Genomic DNA, 21,192 nt, shown 5'->3' with positions numbered 1-21,192 from the left:
GAGCCGATTTGCACGTCAGTCGGCTTGCATCTTCCTTTTTTACGGATGCTCCTGGGCTTGCTGCTCCCCTTTGCTCTGTGCTGTGCTGTGCTGGGGTGAGCTGGGTTGGATGCCATCATCATTTACACCCCCTGGGCGTATCTGGTGTCTTCCTCCCCGCTGTCCCCTCCCCTCTCCTCTCCGTGCTCGGCTGCTCACTCGCTCACAGATTGGATGGATCGTGTCGCAACTTTTTTTACTGTTACTTGATTACCGTACCGTCATATTGCCTGGTACCTTATTATTTTTTTTCCCTCTCCCTCTCTATGCTCATGCTTGATACACCCATCCCATCCTTTCATCCCAACTCTATCGAGCACCTTGGATATAAACTTGTTCACCCCCTTACAACTCTTTACTTTGGCTTCATCATATCACTCACTTACCTTTGACGCATTATCTTACCGCACATTCTTGCTCCCCCTAGCTACCTTGCCTTACGCCGCAGTTGTTTGCCCATCGAGCTCTTGCGAGTGCTGTCCCTCCCCCACCCGCCGCCGCCGCCTCTTCCTATCTTCTCCAGCTTTCACCCGTTTCCTCATCGCTCTCCTCTGTGCGCTGAACACCGCTGCTCGTCTTCTGCGCTGCATAATCTGGAGCTCATGCTGCTCGGATCCTTCCTTCGTATCCATTCTTATATTGTTATTCTCATCGGTCGTTGGCAAAGGCCGTATTCTTTCGCGTCGTCGTTCGGATCCGATCATCACTATCATCACCACCGACATCGCCGCCGCCGCCGCAATCGCTTGATTCATAGCAATCTCGGTTTTCCTACCTTCGATCTATAACGCCCGTCCAATATCGCCCTTCAATAATCATGTCTTCTGTCGTCCCTCATCAGGGTTCGGCCGTTGGGTACGTTGCGTTGCCCGCTGAGGAAGCACGTCTTAGACGTTCTCGGTATTAGGTGATGGAGAATGCAGCTAATAGATATGACGATGGTAGCGTTGCGGTAGAAGCTCGACAAGAAGCCCCGGAACTGTCACAGAACCGTGTGGCTACGTACTCCCACGATAACGTCTTTGCCCGCATCCAGTCTCGTGGTGCCAACAATGGTCACGTTGATGGCGGTCAACTTCGAGACCACAGCATTGCGAACCTGGAAACCGACATGGCCAGGTACCAGCCGACGCAATCTATCGTTGCCGTTCCGTCAAACTCAAACTCGGCTGGTATAGGTGCACAGTTTGAGGGATTGTTCAAAGGTTCGTCGCCAGTTCCTGTCCCTAGACCTTGGGTCATAAGCTAACAGTAGGGGCTCCAGAGTAGCCGCGTTGGTTCGTCCCAATATCCTCCCTCAACATTACTCAATAAGGTAGGTTTGTGCGTTTCGTTGATTTTTCTTTCCTTGGTTTGCTTGCTCGGTTTTCTGATAGACGGCATCTTCCTGTCCCCGGTTGTCGCAATCTCCAAATCATTGGACTGAACCAACTCTGGGAGACCACTGTTGAGACATATATCAGGCTGGGCCTACGGGACCAGCAATGTTGATGTGATATAGAAACCTTCAAGGCGGCATCACTTCGTATGCAAGTTGACCGAAGTGATTCTGTTGATCAGAAGCCGCCAGGAGGTTGAAGCATATACCCCGTCTTTTTTCTGTTTGTAAATACTATACCCATTTTGCTTTCTGTGCGACGGGAGAGAGGTCCTGTTATCAACTTCCTTGCATCGCTCTTACATGTTTGTTTTCTTTGATTCTTCTCCTTATCGTGTGTATTGTGTTTGGAGTGTTTCAAATTCCGTATTGCCGTTGTTATCTTCTCGGATATTTGCTCGCGTTTTAGAGCATTGCAGACCGCTTCTCCAAGAAGCAGCGGTATTGAAGTGCATGGGCGTGGAACGAAGGAAAAAATATGTCCTGGGCAACCTGATACCATGTTGGGATCGCAATATGTGGTACAAGGGACTGCTTATTCTTCTCATCGCGTGAAGCGTTCCCTTGTGCTCCATCGGCATGAATCTCATGAGGGTACGTCAGCATATGATCCAGAGCCCTCACGCCGCGGGCGGCACAGGTCGAGGCAGCATAAGACCTGGTTGCGCAAGTCTCATGATGAACAGACTCAAGACGATTGACGACGCACGTTTTCTTGTGGAAGAGACAAGAAAACTAAGAATGATGAGGGACAAAGCATGGCAACTGAGAGAGGGGGTTGGGCTTTATCTATTTGTGGGTGGCCCAGTCATCAAGCAGCCAATCAGGCTAAAGTTTTCTTGACATTAGGCCCCAAAACCCATGGATAACAATGCACCATCAATCGCGAGAGCATAATCCTCGGGCTTCCTGAGGCATACTCTGTGGCCAATTATCTCCGGGCAGGTCATCAAGGCTCTTCTCCATTACAAGGAGTAGCCCTGTGAAGCTCCATTCATTGGCTTCGGTCACTCAAAACAGTTGGCCTCATTTTGGGTGTTTTATCAAAAGTACCATCTTAGGGGAGCACGGAAGCATGGGTTACATGATTCACGGGTTATTTGTCATTTTGAATCATCTCCTTCCTGTATCAAAGTGTAAAGTTTACGACATTTTGGGTTTGTTGTGCTATTATAGATTGGTATCGTTCAGAGCACTAAGGTATATTGCATCACACAGAGGTAGACAGGCATTAATTATAAATAAGAAAACATAATGTGGTGGGCATGAGTGTTCCTATCCTCCAAAATTCTGTGAAGCTTCAACTGTTCATCTCCCAAGGCAGCATAATTTTCATGTCATCGTCTCATCATAACTGCCCCAAACGCGTGATCACATATTGCGAGATGTCCAAACCCGATCCTAGGGCGGCCGTACATCTCGACAACCACTTCGCGGCTTCACAATCTCCGCTTGCAAAGTTGAACTGGCCATATGAATCAACCCATTTCTCTTTTGAGCAGTCCTCTCTTAGAATGTCCACATGTCTTCGCTAGTTTGTAGCAGAATCTCTTCACAATTTCGTCAAACTTTAAACCCTGCTCATTTCTCATACCACTCATCATAGCCAAGCGTGTTGCTCACTTCGAATATTGGCTATACCATGAGTGACACGCTTTTGCAGGCTGTCAAACATCAAAGCGTCCTAGCGCTAATAAACCTCATGATTCACAGGGGGAATGTGTCCAATGTCCCATAGGTACCACGAATACCACGTAGTCCTGTCATCTTGAGGCTTGCACTGAGCAGTCCCAAGTGTTTCCTGGTTTATTACTCCCTGGCCGCCTGGACTTCAGCCAGATACTGCTTTGTTCCCATGCTACGAGTATAGGCACACCGGGTGCATAGCTATGTGCTCATGAAACTGAAGTCAAGAGACTGGTAATTCCATAAATTGGCCAATTCTCCCAGCTCCTCGTCTGAGATGTTCGCGAACACAGGGCCCTCAGCGGGCACACCAGTGGGCACGAAACCTGTTGGATTTTGCAGGTACAATTGTGACTGCCAGTCAGAACATGGTGCAGTAGCAGCGTATGCAATGGGAGGCACAAAGTCACCACCCACGACAGGAACACCTCCCAAGGTATATACTGGAGACACGGCCCCTGGCGTAGGAATAATAGCAGGAGAAGGCGAGAAAGCTGCCGCCGGAGGAGAATTTTGGGAGTTTGATACGCTGCCTGGCGATAGTGTTTGTGGCGATGCAGCGGCTTCTGGGAGCGCTTGGGGTCTCGAGGGCACTGGGCTTCTGCTAACCATGCTATGCGTTGTTGTCGTTGCCCGTGGGAGACGCTGAACGATTCGAGTGAGGATACCGTATGATGCCTTGGCTGATTTAGTCACCATTCTAAGATCCTGCAACATAGCATGCGCCTCATCTATGGCTTTGTAAACATCGTCTCGTCGAGGAAGTGTATGATGCTCATCATGAAGAACTGCTGAGCACAAGACTGTCGAGATGTCGAAAATACAAAAGAGAACAAAATGGAACTTCGCATCTCGGGGGTAGACATATTTGAAGAATCTACGCAAAGATGCCATCAGTTCTAGACAGTAGTTGATGCCATCGCTGCGTATTTGCAGCTCTGCCTCTAAGGATCGTATAACAAAGGATCTTGTAAGGAAACCACGGATAGGTTGTAGAAGCATTGAAAATGCCACAGTATGCAGTATATGTCTGTGAAGGACCATCCAGGGATATAAACCGTCCAAAGATGTGTCCGGGTGTTGGACGTTGAAGGGGGGTGGAAAGCTTGCGATCCATGTCTCAATGACGCCCTGGTATTCCTGGACATCTGCATGCGCCATGACGTTTTTCGGCGAGCCGAATCTTCGAGAAAGTTGTCGTGTTACGCTGCATTGCATCCTCATGTGTAATAGTGGCGAGTATTCGCACCCTTCCAAGCTGAGACTTGGAAGGCTGGCATCGCAGTCGGCTCGATCGATAATCATAGGCCTACCCAACAGTGTCGAAATCTGCCTTTCGGAACGTAAGCCACAAAACATTGAGCCGTGAGGAAGATCACATACCAGTCCCAAGTATCCAGAATGCACCAGATTCTCCGTCTTATTTCCAAATCAAATTCTGAGATGGGGCCTGCCTTGCCTTCTTGATGGATGGCTGTGATAAAGTCAGCTGTCGTGTCAAGTTACCAGCTATACACAAGCCATACATAGTTCTTGGGCCTCTCGAATAGCAGAGTTCAAAACATGCCAACATTCGACAAAACGGGCTTCAGCTTTGAACCAGTAACAAGAATGCAGGAGTTGCTGAACATTGACAATGTGGCCATGACCGAGGGGTATAGCGCTTCCCAGCTCTCGAGCAGCTTCATGAAACCGCTCACTTATACGCTGTATCGGATCGCCAATGCCAACTTCAAGATTCCGTTGCAATTCGACGTCAGTATACTGCGAGGCACATGCGCAAATTGTTAGGAGAAGGCAAGTCCATTGGACACTAAGAGGGCGGTTCTTGGTTCGTGATGTCCACCACAGTTGATACTGCTCTATGAAAGATGGCGGATAAACGATGTAGTAGTGGTAGTTGACATTGCTGAGGAAGTTTTGGACAAGTGTGTCTGATATCGCAGTTGGCTAGATGTTCTCACGTGTTTTGCTGACAGTACATACCGGTAAAAGGTCTGGCAGGAATCACTCTCAACGCTCTTTCCAGCTGTGGAAAACTTCTAGGATCCTTCACGAATTCTTGTGATGCACTCCTGGTGGTCTGAAAGCAAGTATCATGTTAGGATTGAGTCAAACAATTGAGAAAATGTTACGAACCTCGTGCTCTGACGCCAGATCAAAAATAAGATTGGAAGGCATATAACCCAAGGCGTCGATACCATCGCTTCTTGTGCCTTCAGTGTCGGGTTCGTCTCCTGAGTCTGGGCCGATTTTGTTGTTGGTGCGAATCTTTCTCTGCCTATCCAAGGCAACCCTGTCTGTAGTTGGTTGGTTGGTGTCCTTGAAACGACATTTATCGGCCACCTTGCGTTTCTGGCATCCGCTGCATGGCCACTCACGGTTGCACTGGGTATATGTTTAGCATTTTCAGCATGGATGTATAGCAACTTGCCGGCCATTGTGGAAATGGTCAAGGTTGGGGTTCGTTACCCTTTGCTTGCGGCGTGCACATTCTGTGCAGGCAGATCGATAGCTGAGTTCTCGTCGCTGAGCCCCTTCTCCCATGACGATAGATTATAGAGCCGTCAAACTGAGGATCGGTGTTCCGCATGGATATGATTTTATCGACTAAGAGTAAATATGGAAACACGGGGTATGTGTGGTGTTATTGTTACTTTTGGGTATGAACGCAGAGTGCTTTGTAAAAAGAACCAATATGACAGGAGCCTACGCATCAAAACAAGATGAATAGAAACGCCCATAACACCGGCAATAGAAAAGGCGAATAATCATGTTCATGGGTTCCGAGTGGAGAAAATGCTGCTCGAACGTTGCTAATAAGATGCATTTGCCCGCCTGCAGATCAAGCAAGTGGGTGCGTGGCTAGGTGGCACACGAGAAGAGATGCATGCATCACTTCGGGGGTTCGTTCCATTGCTAATTTCGTGCCGAGGGTTTTGCGAGTCGGCGGTTGTTCGAAGCGATGGGTCCTAACGGGACCAGGGGAGATAAGCGAGGCGATCAAGTGAGACTTTCAGATGGAATATGCTTAGTGATTGTGATGCCCCATTCCATCATGCACCTCCTAGATTCTTTGTGGCTCAATCGCCTGAGAACAAATGGCCATGAAACCAGAGTTTGGAAACTCATTTGGTTCTTCTCATTGGTCAATGTGGCTTCGTTGCGATCCGACATCTTGACTTGACTAAAAGAAGCAAATATTGCGTTGTTTGAACATCCACTGGACATGGTAGTCCCAACTTGCTGTGTGTCTTGTCGAGAGACCATCAATTCTGGACATGTCGTCCTCCACTGGCATCAGGAGATTGTTCTGTATCAAGGATCAAAAAGCAAAGCCCCAAGAGTCCTTGCCTCACCCACACCAACCATTCATGCATCATCCATCATTTTCAGCTCCATTCTGCTGTATGGTCTTGTTGCACAAATCCACTGTTGTCTCTCCATTTGACTTCTCGAAATCCCGTACTGAACCCCTCTCCTAGCTTGGTTGACGCTGTCCCCGCTACGCAGACCGGCGTCGCCCGGTCTGAGCGTTCCAGTCACCAATCACAAGGCCTGTTTTCCTATTGAGCCGCTCCCGATCATGGCAAATGAGATTTCTTGACAGGGTATGGATGTTCAATCCTTGTCTGCTTGGGCAGGCTTGGGCAGGCTTGGGCTTCACCAAATTCTGTTTCGTTTTGTCGTTGTTGCTCACCCATATGTACGTTGGTGCTGGTGCAGCTTGAGCGGGCGGTGAATGCTACCCACCCATGTGGTGAAAGGAACACATTGCCCCGTCGCCGATCAAGAGTGAAACTCAGGCTGAGAGAACCCTAAATTTGTGCCATACCATCGGCAAGGGCAGAGTTGAACATGCTCAGACTGGCGTATCTGGAGATATGAGTTGCATATTTTTATGTTGGTGTCTTCATAACCTACTTACTTGAACCAGAGTGTTCTTTGACCCTCCAACCCATTATGCACGTCACTGACTATCCTCCGATCCCACGAGATGGGTTCAACGGTGTTCTCCACCATTAGTCCATGTCGTCAAATTTGACAACCTTGAAGCCCAACAACGTTCGAACGTTATGGTGGTGGAGAGTTTCTATGCAACAAGGGTACTATGAGGATCCGAAACTCGAGCTAAAGTTACAACGGCGCGCCGTTACAAGTGAACTGATCTAAAGTCGTACTATCGCATGTGGCGCGTGGGGAGTTGAGAGGCGGTGAGGTAAACGCATGGTGGTGGTTGCTTTCGGCCCTCGAACAAACGATTGCCCCAAGCTTCCACCACGAGTTTTTTATGCTTTTTCTCATGCTTCGTCCGAACTTGCCGGTACGTTTACATGCGTCAAAGGCAGATCCCGCGCCTCAGACTCGCATAACAGGGCGTAAAATCGAACGACATCCGAAAGAAGAAGTCTCATGCGCCATGTGTAAGGACTCGTTACTTCGTCTGCCGATGACTGTGTAATGGCGCCCCCGTGAACGAGCTACTGTAATGTAATCGCTTCGGAGACTAGTACCGACCCCCGGAAAGTTCGTGAAATTGTGTGTTCAAGGTCAAACCCTACTGTGCAATACAGGGGCCAGATCTGCTGCCTCATTTCCTCGATGCAGCTCACTGGGTTGCTGCATCCCTAGTCAGCGCCATTGTCTCGAGATGTCGTATCTGAGGTCCAGTAAGAGGGCAGAGGACTCTGTCTCTGGTTGCAAGCATGGGCTTTGGGCATCAAAGTTCAAGCAAGGACGCGCGGAGGTTCCATTTTGACACTCGGTATAGCTCACGCGTATGCAGATGGCCGCTTTCTGGAAAGACAGTGGATAGCTCGGAGTTTGAGTGCCCGACTTTTTGGTGGAGATTGCGCTGCTATTATCGTATTTGTTGAGCGAAGAAGAGGAAGAAGCCAAAAGCACCAAACCGGAGGAAACACGGGTATAAGGTGTTGAGAAACAATCTGAGGTATCTCCTGCAAGGTGAACCTTCCCATGGCAGGCGCGAATTGATGTTGAGCTAAAAACCAGTGTAAAGCCAAGGTAGGGAAGTCGCCACTCCCTTGGTAAAGTAAGGTAGAAGGATTAAGAGAAGAGCTATGGATCAGATTTAGAAGAGAAGACGCGGATTCGTTACAATATAAGAACTTCCAGTCTGATAAACACCACCATATTCGCATATATCACAACCCTCAATCCTTTGAAAAGTTCCTGAACTGCCAGCCAATGCACCCGAAAGAACCCCTCGATTCCCGAGATTTATCGGGTCAGGTCATAAGCGGGGCAGAAGAGCAAACTTATGCAAGTTGGCGCATATCTGGGCTCTCATATGAACACACAACGAGTTGGCAGAACGAATTCATGGCTTCAGCTTTGGTATGCCCAAGTTCACGACCAATTAATCCTAGGCGATGCTAAGGTTGTCATGCAAGAACACTCATCTCGACTTCCATGAGCTGGACGATTATTGGTAGCATCCGGAATTTGCTTCAGTTGTATTCTTCGGAGAACTTGATGCACTCGGTCTAGAATCTGCCAAAATGGCCTGACTTCAGCTAGTGCCCGTATTCCCTGTGTAACTATTGGCACTGTTCCATTTACCAAAAGACTAGCGAATTGTGCATGGCGTCAATCTGACCACGAGGTTATTTATGACATGTCATCTACTCCATATCATGCTCTCGAAACAAGCCAAAGGTGGGAACGATGTTACATCAGGCCAATGTCTGGGGCCGAGAGCTGACACGTCAAGGAGTTGGCTAATCGGGCCCAAGGGCTGCGATAAGTTCCAACTTATCTTCGCGACTTGTTCTTCTTTGGCATCCATGCCTCACCGACTTAAGACCTGCTTCACTTCTTTTGCCTACGATCGTCTGAGCGTTTGCGTGAGCTATGAACTTGATTCCAGTTGAGGCTGACCAATCTTGTCACTAAGTCTCAGCTCAGCCAACTCGTCATTAGATCTTCAGTGCCGAGCTCGCCACATGGCAATTGCTTTCAAGTGCCGGTTCGAAACCCCACCCTCGGGTGGTCAACGGTCGCTAGCGAGTGGTAGCAGATGGCCGCAGCCACCATCATCGCCGATCTGTTGACTCCCAGTACTCTTGCGGACTAGTCTCAAGCATTGTTGCGGCCTAGATCCCTACGTACCCTCCAAACTCTTGAGCCAACTGGCCGTCTCTGGCTCCCTTTTAGCACCTCCACCCAGGGAACTTCTGTCAAATCGCTAACTCTGTCAACGTCTTCTGGTTCGGCCTCTGACCTATCATCGTCTGTGTCCTCGTCCGTAACTTCAAGTATTGCGTCGTTCCCCTCGTCGGCCCCAGCTCTCTCATAAAGATCTTCGGTATAGGCCCAACTTGGGGTATCAAACTTGCCGTGGAGCAAAACAATGTCTCTGCCTTCAGATTTGATGTGTTTGAATTCTTCTGCTGGAATTGGTGTGGTAAGCTGCAAGGTGTGTGATTTTGCGTCAATACCTCGCAGGAGAACCAGCCCAATAGTTCGAGAATACCGGGGGTCCAAAGCAGCGTCGTTGTAGTTGGGGATGTAAGGAATACCTTCCGGGCTTGTTGATACTATCTGGAGAGCCTCATATTTGCTTGCTGCGTCAAGCTTCGTGAGCTTCGATGATATATCGGCAGAGACCTGGTCTTGGGTGAATCTGGAAAATGCTTTCACATCCTCTATCTCAACTGCCGCCAGGACCAGTCCGTTCACTGTATCGGCCAACAACTCCGGTGGACATTGATAATCGTACGATACCAAACCGAAGATCCCTTTCTTGGAGGAATATCGTACAAGTAAGGGTGGTCTGAAAGAAAGTGGCGATGGGTTCCACTTCAACCTTTGGGTGATGTCAGTTTGCTTCGTTGTCGTTAAAGCTAGATCTTGTAAGTGAAAATAAGACATGGTCTGCATCGCTCTCAGATGAGCAGCGGTTCTTGATGTAAATTCAGACTGCTGGGACGGTAATTCTGTAAACGTGGTTTCTGTTGCAGCCCGTAACGCATCGACTGTTTCTGAAGGGCCATCTTCAGACATATATAATACTTCTTCAGGCTTCATCATCCTGACCAAGGCACAGAGAAGATCGAGCCCAGTTCCAAGAACCCACCCTGGTGTGTTGACGATGAGAGGAACACCCGCAAAACTTTTGTTGTACGTATCAAATAGATCGACGGCACATGCCAGGTAGAGATCGGGGTCGGACGCTGGTGTTACGGAGGCCATTGAATGGCAACGAACGACGTTCGAAGCAGTGTCTCCGATGCCCGGGTGTGTGAATGGTGTCCCTAGATTCGGCTTCGTCACAAACACGAGAGACAAAGTCCCAGCTGGCGCATATTCCGGTTGGCCCGGATCTAGGTCCATCACCACAACACCTCGCAAGGTCTGTCTATGAGACCGATCTGTTAAAAGCCGGTTCAGAAACAATCTCGAAAAAGTAGACTTTCCGGCCGACTTGGGGCCGCAAATCAACGTTGAAAGAGACGGCTTCTCTCGACTGGTCGTCACCAGGGATGAAAACTTCCTGTTCCACGCAGCTAGTGAGTCTAACTCTTGGATGATGCATTTCTTAGGTGCATCTTCCGGCGTTTGGACCTATGAAAACATTAGCAAGCACTTCCATAGCAGGTAAGAAAACTCACAATCTGAAAAGTTGCTTCTTTATTTGACTTGGTTGGGTCTCCCTCAGGTGGCTCGTTCCACATTTTCCTGAATAGGGGAGATAAACGGCTCAACTGGCGCAAACCTTGAGCCATTTTATCTGGATGCAGCTCTAGTCTTGTCTGTTCCTTCGTCCGTAATACGGGCACTGCATGGCAGTAAGGGGCATGAACCCATTCAATGGTTTCAGCAGGATAGAGAGTGGCACCAGCCAACACTACCTCACCTTGAATCACTTTAATACCAAAACTTCCAATGATTGTAAATCGCTGCTAAGTCAGTCAGGAGTTTTTCAGAGCGAGGCATGAACTTTACCTCTTTGCTAGAAAGTCGTAATTCTACCACACCTCCCTTCTTAACTCGGTGGTTTTGATCGGATAATCGAAATGATGAGTATGGTATGGCCCTTTGAACTGTCCCGGATTCAGGAGTTATAGATCCTGGTGGCCGACTGAGAAGCTGATGAGCGATGTCGAAGCTGGTGATGCCGGGTCATATACCTTGCCATTTCATGGCTTTTGGAATGTGCGGCAGGCGTCTCAGTTACACGATGTGACCTAGGAGCCTTTACTGCACTCTTCTTAGGAGTTGACGGAGTTCCGACTTGACTGTTTCCCTTTTGGAGTGGACTGAAGTAGTTGACGTTGCTGGTAGGTTGTTTCTCATCGCATTCTGAGGATTGTTGCGCGGACGTCAAAGAGGCCGCAGCCTCTCTCCGCCGAGCAGCAAGAGCAGCAATAGCACTCATCGCTTTATTATGTGATTTAGCACGATCGAAAGGCCCGGCAAAGAGTGTAACACTTACGCTTTGTTGCATCTACACCTTCAATTCTTCGTTTTTTGTGAGAGGACATGGCTGAGAACGGTTATGTTGAGACTTAAATGTTGACGTTGAATATGATCAGTCCAAGTAAAATTAAAAGGAATCGATAAATTTTTGGAGGGTGATTATTTAACTGTCATAGAGCTGATGAACGTCGCATGCGATCAAGGCTAAAACGTCTTCAAGGTGCGTATGGTCTTATCGATAAGAAAAAATCATTTCGCGTTACCTGCGTCTCTATTCACTCGACACCGGGTGTATAATTGTACCTATGAAAAGGGATGGTACCTACCAGCGACTCGTTGATATCTAGGATTTCCTCGATATCTCACTTGAAGTGCGTAAAACCTTACTTCTTTTACCCAGTCGCATTGATTTTGCGTCATCTATTGCCGGATATCTATCTACACGACAGAGGCGCGTCCGCCTACAGTTAACCCAAGATAACTTAGTGGGTTGCCCCACTAGCGCGGCATCTCCCAAAATTTATTTTCCAGCAACTTCATCTTCACCTTTATCAACCTCGTTCCGACAATTGCACCCTCACCTCCGAAAAGTTCCACGGAAAAGTCCGCCCAAGATGGCACCTAAGGAACCCTTCAAGGTTCACTCCCTCAACAAGCACATAGAGAACACAAAGAAGGGCGTATCGGCTGAAGCGCAGTTCAACCGCCGCCCCGGCAACCGTGCTGCAACTATCAAGAAAGAGTCAAGCGACCCAAACAACATTTTTGCCAACAACGATGGGGATGACGATGATGAGTCAGAAAGCGGAAGTGACAGCGATAGTAGCAGCGATGACCCGGCCAGTTTTATCTCCAAACTCACCAGTACTACCAAACCTGCTTCTGCCACTCCACGCCGTCGTAGCAAAGATGATGAAATTGCCGATAGCGATGCCGAGCGCAACGCGTCCAAAAAGAGCACTATTGTGAGAACTGCTCCTGCCAAGTCTAATCCTCAAGCCTCTAGCGATTCGAGCAGCGAAGACGAGTCTGACGACGAAAAAAACAAAGCAAAGACTAACGGCACAACTCCTGCAAAGGCGTCCGAGAGCACCTCGAGCTCTTCGGAGTCAGGGAGCGACAGTGACAGCGATGAGGAAGACGATAAGGCACCCAAGCCATCCACCAAAAAGCAAGAAGACTCTGCCTCCACCAGCGACACTTCCAGTGAGGACGAAAGCGAGGATGAAGCCGATGCCAAGGCTAAGCCTGCTCTGAATGGCAAAGCTGCTACTACTTCAGACAGTGAAAGCGAGGATAAAGAGCAGAATGTGAAACTTGCTGCTAAACCTGCCACTAAGCCTGTCGCTCCCGAGCCCGACAGTTCTTCAAGCGAGGAGGAGGATTCTGATGATGAGATGGTTGATGAATCCATGCACATTGAGGATCGCGAAGGACAGCTCGCCCTCCCCAACTTCATTGCTCCCGACTTTGTGCTTCGCAAGGGCGATGATGGCACAAACGGCCGCGATGTTGCTGAGATCTGCAACAAGGCGAACCTAGAGGGCAAGCAATTTTGGTACTTCACAGTTCCTTCCAATGTGCCCATCTCAGTTGTTCAGAATCTTGAGATCCCCATGAACCAATCTCAGTCTACCGATAAGCTGTTTTCTCACAATGGCGAGGACTATGGTGTGTCCTTCGAGAGTATTGCTCCCAAGGGAAATATCCAAATCATGATTCCCTCTGATCGCCCTCAATACCAGCCCGGTAAGTTCCCAGCTGTTACGTTTACGATATTCTCCACTAACTTATAAATCAGTCACCAAGCAGATCGACCAAGTTATGCAGGTCAAGAAGATCACACAACTTGGCTCCACTAAGTCTGTTGCTCCTGTTCCCAAGCCAGCCCCTCGTGCTCAGCCCGCTGGTCTACGAGCTCGATACCAACCCATTGGAGTCAAGGAACCCATGGGAAGCATCGGGGATGATGAGGACGTCGAGATGGGCGATGCTCCCGTTCTGTCGACCAAAGCTGCCAAGAAGGAAAAGAAGCGCAAGTCAAAGGAGCCTTCTGACAAGAAACAGAAGAAGGGACAGAGCATCCCCGAGCCCCCAGCCGAAGCACCAACTTCTGATACGCGCAAGAACAAGCGGAAGCTAGCAGCCTCTGAAGATGATGCCGTCGCCGTAGCCGAGCAGCTCCGAGAGGAGGCTAAGCTTGCAGCGAGCAAGTCCAAGAAGCAAAAGACAGCCCGAGCTGGAAGCCCCGATCTGGGCTCTGAGCCAACGTCTGCAATCGCAAAGAAGTACACCCCTGTCTTGCCTCCTGCAATCCCCACAGTAGGAACTCCCACTCCCAAGTCTACTTCCACGCCTGCTGCAAGCAGCAAGAAGCAAAGGAAGGTCAAGGAGGCTTCTGTCCCCGCTCCCCGACAGAGCGTGGTACCCATACCCTCTATCCCCCACTCCTCCCCTCCCAGGTCCTCTCCTGCGCGCGCTCCTGCATCGCAGCCTCCTGCCTCACCTAGCCAGGGTATGGAGAAGCGAGCCAGAAAGCGCAAGGATAAAGATGGTAAGAAGACTCCCTCGGGCAAGAAGGAGACCCCTGTAGTCCCCCCTGTGCCTCTATCTTCCTCGGAATAGCGTTCTGCTGTGAAGAATAGTCCTCAAAAGGGCAAGGGTAAACGCAGAGCCCGCAGAAAGTAGTGCAGAGCTCGATATGACAGTATTTGGGAAAGCTTGGTGCCTAGGTAGGTATGCTATCGATATGCATCTCTGTCTATCTGACACGGCATACACCATTATTGGCATTAGCAGCTATTGTGGGCAGGCTTATGGTGTTGGATGCGCATGGGAGATGTTGCCTTTTTTTCTCGCATGGCTTGATCATGCAAAGCATTTCGAACCCGCGGCGAGACATTTGTCTCTGGATTTCAGCGGCATGGCGTTGGTGGTGCATTTCGGTAGCAAATGGAAAAGAAAAAGGGGTCGAGGTCTTTGAGGATAGTGTAAGAGGAGTGACGAAGGGAGAGACTCGAAAAAGACGTCCCTTCTGCGAGGATCCACGTGGATCTTTATTAGCTTGACTTTTGGGCATCAGCATCGTTCAGTAGAAGGATGTTTGTGAGATAGTGTAGTCAATGTCAGAACAAACAAACCTTGGTTCTACACTGCATTTTGTGACTGTGTCAGACCCTGGGAAAGGTTGTCACAATAAGTTAATGCCTTGACCTGTGCTCGAAAGTTGAGTCATTACAGCAAGGTTTATAGCCATAACTGTCTTCTGTGCTGTCATATACACCTACCCTGTACCTACCAAGCCTGGCGAAGCTATCACTACCTTACATACAGGCGAGAACATGTCACCTCGCAAGATATCTAGTTGGAAGCTGGGTTCGCTTCTTTCCTATTCTGCTCAAGGTAACTATTATATTTCGATGATATGGGAATGCCATAAACTCCATAAGCAGCCAACGTTCAGTCACTCTTCTCTGTGGACAAGTAGACAAGCTACCTACCTAGTTAGAATATGAAACTATTATCCCCGTCGAGTGCCATTGAATTCACGAGAAAAGTCAATTCCCCAAATCTCGGATGACAGGCGGCAGAGTCAAGTCAGAGACGATGTACGTAAGGTTTCTTAGTCTGCCATTCGAAAGAACACCCCCCGCCTCTCGTTAGCACCTTAGGGTGTCCATGGATAAAATATGACGATGACGTTCGCTATATTTTAGAGCCTCAATGCGGCCATGTTTTGACACCATTGCGTATTAGAGATGAACGGAAAGACTGTCAATAAATATAATGGATGCGGAATGATAGAGAATACGAGAGTCGAGTGTAGCTGTCACTGAAGGCGATGCCAGATCTGATTCTCCAGCCTCACGATGAATAACTGGGCGGCCGATCTGATGCCTGAAAGAGTTGTTAGGATCATGCGTCTAAGTTGAAGCTCTAGATCTACGACATCTAAGGATAGACTGTATACGTCTCTCACCGCCAGCCCTATAGGCTAGACAAGGTATCGAGCTGATATCCTGGTTGAGTTGACAGCGTTGACCAGTCCATATAGTGATGATAAGAGCCGATCGTCGCTGGTTGCGGTCTCTAGCTGCCATTCAGATGCTGGGGGCTAGAGATCACGAACGAGGTCATTCGGCCAAAGATTACCAAAGTAATTGGCTACTAATGTTGTGTAAGACATCTCAAGCAACACTGGGATAGCTTCCTTGAACAATACTAGTAGTATGTAGGTAGCAACAAGGATCTTGCTCGAATCTGGCAAACTCGAGTCAATTTGATCACTGAGGAATGCTATGTCTCACGTCCTCGAACTATTTGCTACATGGATCTTTCGAAGAACAAAAGTGTTACAAAACCTTGGAAGACGACATGACGCATCACTGAACATGCCACTCAAAAGCAGAAATGCAGACAAGGTGTATGTATATATGTCACGCAGCAGAAAGCCGGGGACAACCATTAAGGTAACCACGTGTATTGCACGAGCTCGATCTTTAGGTAGAGTGCAACGATACTCCGTAGACAATATGTACATATGGCCTGATAAAGTTGAGGAAGCGAGCCAAAGCTTGAAGGAACCGCACACACGGACACTCGGAAAAGTTAAAATTTCGGACAACGGGAATCTTAATGCAGGCAATCAATCATATGAGGAGACCGACCGACAATACTGTACTGGTACGCATTCGTTCGTTGTATCGATAATCGTCCCATGCTAATGTCGGTCGGTGTTCTACGCCGGCCGAAAACTACCGACCGCGGGTCCGCCACTGAGAGAAAGTTGCTAAATTTTCCTTCTTTTTTTTCTTCTCATCCGTCAATGGGCCGAGACCCGACTTCTAAACGGACATTGCCCTAAATTAGTGAGAGATTTAAAGAAGAAGAAAAAATCGTAAGAAATCGGCCGAGTCAATGAACCAAACGCGGAAAGCAAAGTTCGATGGCCCTGAATTAGGTGGGACCTCGGCGGACTTCGCAAAGATTGAACCCGCTGTGGGAACTAAGTTAAGGTAATCGGCCGTCATGATAGATTTTTGGGGCTCAAGAACGAAAATTTCGTTTAGTCAGTTGTTCATTGCACTTTGTCTCACTCAGACGGTCAGACTTCAGCCCAAGTACCGTACGCAAGAGAGGATGGCGACAACTGGGTTGACATTACGGATACAGAGTAGTACTCTGTATGCTCGATCCAATACTACCCATTATGGCGGCTCGCTCGGATGTCGTCGCATTGACCGCCTCTGTATTGGGCTTCCAAACCAGGCTTTTATTGGCATCATGATACCTGATCCATGATATACCTTGGAGTTGTCGCTCACGAGGGCATGGATCTGGAGCTAGAGTAGCAGTCATCAGTGTTTGTCCAGTCAGAATCAACCATGATGCATTTCTGATTGGGCATTAGTCGCTGTTGGCGTGTGCTTGCATACCGTGTTGGTCTTTCATGTCCTGTAGGCAGGGTGAGAGGCATGCAACAGTACCTGCTCAGCAGTCATCATACCTGTGTTCACATAATGCGGTCTGGACCAGCGACCCCCAATCAGACACCTACTGTATATCCCTTCGCTTCTGGCCAGACATTCAAGCATCAGCAAGAAGACCAAAGTAGATGAGCTCAGAGCAAGCCCAGCATGTGCTTATCATGAAGTGTCAGACACTAACGGCATATCGAGTAACAGCCGAGGCCAAGACTCAACCCACATGATCTGTTTTTTGCCTTTTCATGAGCACATTCGTTTGCAATATTATCAAGAATAATACGTATTCAAGGTACTCTGTGCCTAGAACTGTCTTTGAGATTGGGTTGAAAGTTGAAACTACCTAGACTAACTCATCATATTCCCAATTGACTAGCGCATCGCAAGTGACAGTGTCTCGTGCGCAGGTAGGGGACCCTAGGCGATCTCCTGAACTTGGGCCATTCCGCCTCAACTCGACCTTGGCTTTTGCAGCTGTGGCATGGATGTTTCAATCAAGTTGGATCCGTGCACGGGCGGCTGAATCGACAACGTGTTGAAGAGATTGCAATATACTGATCAGGTTGTTTATCAGTAAGATCATGCGCTGCGACAAGACAGCAATCGACCTGTTCTATCCAAGGGACTGGATGAGTTTCGTATCCCTGTTCAGTGAGACCCTCCCAATCTCTCTCAGACCCTGAGCCTCCACTACTCGTTCTGCTTATTCTACTTCCGTCCCGAACGGAGGCTAGGAGGATCCACGCTATCCACGTTCAATTTCCTCGCATTATGGCCTCGCGCCTCGTCTCACGTCGGGGCGCGCGCCTCACGCATTGACAAATAAGACTCGACCGACCGTTAAGAGCCTCCTCCATTGGGTTTTCAGTGTCGCACGCACATCGAAAACTCCGCGTCGGAGTCGGAGTGAATACCTCAAAGCTGTTGACCGAGGATGCGTTTAGTTCATAACCTTCTTTTCCCTCTAGCAGGACGTCACCGTCATGACGATGAGGCTTGCCGTGCTAAATAGATCTGATTGGCTGTTGATTCGCCCAGTGGCCAGAAAAGCTCAAACGGTTTCCTTTGTGTAAACCCTCAACGAGAAACCATCTTCCGCTGCATCCGAGTGAGCGTCGTGATGCAGCAAAAATGACAAGGGGAAAGTGTAGGTGTTTCGTGGGGTTACTATATCCCTTGTCGTGTGTATGTCTCCTGAGTTACGGGATGGGCTGCGCGCGCCTATGGCCTGTGAAGTGTACTAGGTATCTGAAGCTGACCCTTGAATTCGAAGCGCTTGTAGTTGGGAACACTTGAACTGTTACACAGAGAGCCCCCAAGAATCGTCAACAGCAGGGCTGAGAATAAAATTGGTAATCGGAAGCTGTCGAAAAACTCAATCGCGAGTACGTCTATTCCAGCCCAGAATGCGCTCAGGTCTTTTTGGACTGACAATTAATATCAATTGGCTGCTTATATGACTTTGGCAAGTGTCTAGAAACAAATCTCGTGCTTACAATCTAGAGGTCGGCGATAGGTAGTCAATGGCTAGGTACCTAATAAACGCCAACATGAGTTAGAGCACGCCATTACCGCAGCTCGAATTGGTACCATTAGCATTGAGGCTTGCAACCTTGATTATCCAAAAAGTAGAAGTATACATGTCTTCCTTCCAGCGTAATATGTGTTAACTCGATACTTTCATCACAAGACAAGGAGCTCTGGAGCTTAGGTAGGTTAAGGCAGCAGCGTATGCAAGTTGTCAATGAAAGACAGGTGAGAGTACCTAGGTAAGCATGGAGTAGAATACCCCTTCTTAGCTGCATCGAAAGCCTCCATGGACAGCCACGGATGGTAAGCATCGTCCATGGAGGAAGCAGCGAAATTGGAAAAGGTACAATGGTCGCGAGTACCTAATGGACGCATATCGCTTTTTCGCTTCCACATTGAATGCGACGAGAAAAGATGCAGTGGCCCCAGCTCCTTGTTAGCGTCAAAAGAGAAAGCTGATCCTTGTCTCTGATGTTGCTTCTCAATGGTTCGTTGTTCATCATCCATCTCGGTTTGCGGCCTGTGAAACTTTGCAGTGGAGCTCTTGTGCAACATATTTTTCAGAAAGGAGCATAACTGAATTTTTGCTCAATAATTTGCTGATTGATTGTCGATTGGCTTTTTTGAAGGTATCAGTGGATTTGTCAACAGTTAATGCCATGCTCCGCGGCGGAGCAGCCGGTGCATAAATGACAAAGCTCATAACAATTAAGACCCAGGCAACTACCAGTATGAGCTGCAGGAAGTTTCCTGGCGTGCGCAGATTGATTATGACCTCAGCGGAAGTGTCCCCTTGAGGATATCCCCGGGTCGCTTCCATGTTTCAACCGCAAGCAGGAGACAGGCTTTCTTGACACCTAATAATTGCAACCTTGCATGTACCTTATGTTACTGCCAACACATGGATAGGAGCTGTTCAATCTAAGAAATCAACAGTTATAGCTGTCATGTTAGATTGAGCCAGCGATCATCATAGTCATAGGTATCTTACAACCTATAACCGCGGCTGATTGCTGGGCACGCGGACTCACCAAGCTAGATTCCCTTCCTGGTCTGATTGGTTTAGTCTGTCCCGATAATCGAATTTACTGTAGGCCCAGAGGCCGTCTTCCAGGCGCATGTCACTGTGCCACAGTCATGACGCTGCCATCAGAACAAAGAGTCTCCCCCCGTCCGTTCAGTCAGAATGCCTAGGTTGTGGAGGAAGCCAAGCGACACCGTCTGGAACCGTTTCTGATGGTGACGTTTTCTTCAAGTGTCAGCCACCATCATTGATTGACCACAGACCCTGATCAATGGCAGAAAACAAAGATGCAATCGAGGAGCGGGTCTTTGTGTTGATCAAGCCACTCAAAGACTCGTCATGAACATGGATTGTTCTTGTCTCGTCTTGTCATCATCAGCTCAGTGCAATCTAGCACTTGGGATCACGGGTCTCGCTGAGGTCAGAAAGCGAAAAGCCTCGTGCTGGCTGTGTGTGTGCATTCGCGTCGGCAGATCACCCTTCCAATCTCATTCGTTCCAGATGGTGATGTGATAAGGTCGGAGTCGGAACCTCGGAGTCCATGGAGCTTGGCGAGCCCCCGACGCCGACTCAAAGGGTGCTTGCAGCAATTAATTGCGACAGCCAGTCTACCAGTCTAATCGGAAAATTTATTGGAGTTTAACTACCTAGGTAGGTACCTAAACAATGTGGACTTGTCCGGAAGACTTGGTCGCTTACGTTGGCAAGGTGCCGGCCGTTAACGTTCTCAGTCAATCGTTGCCCAGCAGCTATCCATATGCCAAGGCTGAAATGATGTACTACGCGCATGGAGTGAGTGCAGTTGCTTCATGGATCACTGGGGCATGGGCTGCCTCCGGCTCCTACACTGTGAGTGGTCATATCATATGACTAAGACAAGTCAAGTCAAGGGGAGAACAGATGCTCTACGGCTCATTTGACTTTATTGATCGAGGCTCAGTCCCCAGATTGCCACGTCGACTTGTAGGCCTGTCTGGGCTGGTAAATACTAGGTAGGTAATCTCATCTCCCCCTCAGTTTAAAACGTGGCCGGTAAAGTTTTGGCGATACAATACGCGGAACAAGCGTTATTTGACAGGGCGAATTCTCACGCGACTCAGCCCGCCTATCAGGCTTGGCAGCGGCTTTGAAGGAAATTACGGTAATACGCCTTGATTCGGGCTGCCGCAAACCCCGTTGCTCCGCGATGTCCGGCCAGTGTGCTATGTCAGCAACTTTGTTTGTGTCGTCTTGATTGATTGGCTTCGCAGTGACAAAAGAGCTCCGCCTGAGCGTCAGAGAAGAGCTGATTAGGCTTAGGCGCTGGCTCCAGTGTAATCTCCAGGCGACCCTGGTGCCATCCATGCACAACGCCCCACTGAGGCTTGTTGACTGGCCGGTACCCCAAACCCTTGTATCGATGACTCCTCCCGCAGCATCCGGACTCATTTGAGATGAGGACGAGGAAAAATCCTGCGGTGCGGGCCCCTTGGAAGAAGCTAATGTCAGTGGAGTGTGATGGGGGCAGTAGCTTAGCGCCCACTGGAATCCTGCGCGAGGTGCCCTGTTGAATTTGTGCTCCTTAGCGGACTACGGTTGCAAAATCAGCTGTAAAGACCTTGGTTTTTCAG

General features: G+C 48.9%; 4 protein-coding genes across 4 annotated transcripts; 2 read left to right on the top strand and 2 right to left on the bottom strand.

Annotated features, from left to right (window-relative positions):
• Nucleotides 1-856: 856 nt before the first annotated feature.
• Nucleotides 857-1,288, top strand: FTJAE_5118 (uncharacterized protein; the record flags this gene model as incomplete). Its single annotated transcript, XM_037351593.1, has 2 exons — nucleotides 857-894; nucleotides 970-1,288. 2 exons carry the CDS (start codon nucleotides 857-859, stop codon nucleotides 1,286-1,288), a joined length of 357 nt encoding a protein of 118 aa, XP_037207803.1.
• A 2,016-nt stretch (nucleotides 1,289-3,304) lies between these two features.
• FTJAE_5117 (uncharacterized protein) lies at nucleotides 3,305-5,650 on the bottom strand (the record flags this gene model as incomplete). Its single annotated transcript, XM_037351592.1, has 6 exons — nucleotides 3,305-4,436; nucleotides 4,487-4,577; nucleotides 4,630-5,037; nucleotides 5,090-5,186; nucleotides 5,243-5,491; nucleotides 5,534-5,650. 6 exons carry the CDS (start codon nucleotides 5,648-5,650, stop codon nucleotides 3,305-3,307), a joined length of 2,094 nt encoding a protein of 697 aa, XP_037207802.1.
• Nucleotides 5,651-9,116: 3,466 nt separating this feature from the next.
• FTJAE_5116 (polynucleotide 5 hydroxyl-kinase GRC3) lies at nucleotides 9,117-11,610 on the bottom strand (the record flags this gene model as incomplete). Its single annotated transcript, XM_037351591.1, has 6 exons — nucleotides 9,117-9,170; nucleotides 9,236-10,690; nucleotides 10,738-11,025; nucleotides 11,072-11,234; nucleotides 11,314-11,506; nucleotides 11,562-11,610. 6 exons carry the CDS (start codon nucleotides 11,608-11,610, stop codon nucleotides 9,117-9,119), a joined length of 2,202 nt encoding a protein of 733 aa, XP_037207801.1.
• A 549-nt stretch (nucleotides 11,611-12,159) lies between these two features.
• FTJAE_5115 (SRP40-suppressor of mutant AC40 of RNA polymerase I and III) lies at nucleotides 12,160-14,170 on the top strand (the record flags this gene model as incomplete). Its single annotated transcript, XM_037351590.1, has 2 exons — nucleotides 12,160-13,294; nucleotides 13,347-14,170. 2 exons carry the CDS (start codon nucleotides 12,160-12,162, stop codon nucleotides 14,168-14,170), a joined length of 1,959 nt encoding a protein of 652 aa, XP_037207800.1.
• Nucleotides 14,171-21,192: the final 7,022 nt, after the last annotated feature.

Source organism: Fusarium tjaetaba (assembly GCF_013396195.1).
Source record: "Fusarium tjaetaba strain NRRL 66243 chromosome Unknown NRRL66243_c0000096, whole genome shotgun sequence".
Taxonomy (NCBI): Eukaryota; Fungi; Ascomycota; class Sordariomycetes; order Hypocreales; family Nectriaceae; genus Fusarium; species Fusarium tjaetaba.
Note: the sequence above shows the minus strand (reverse complement) of the source record. Positions and strands in the feature narration are given on the sequence as shown.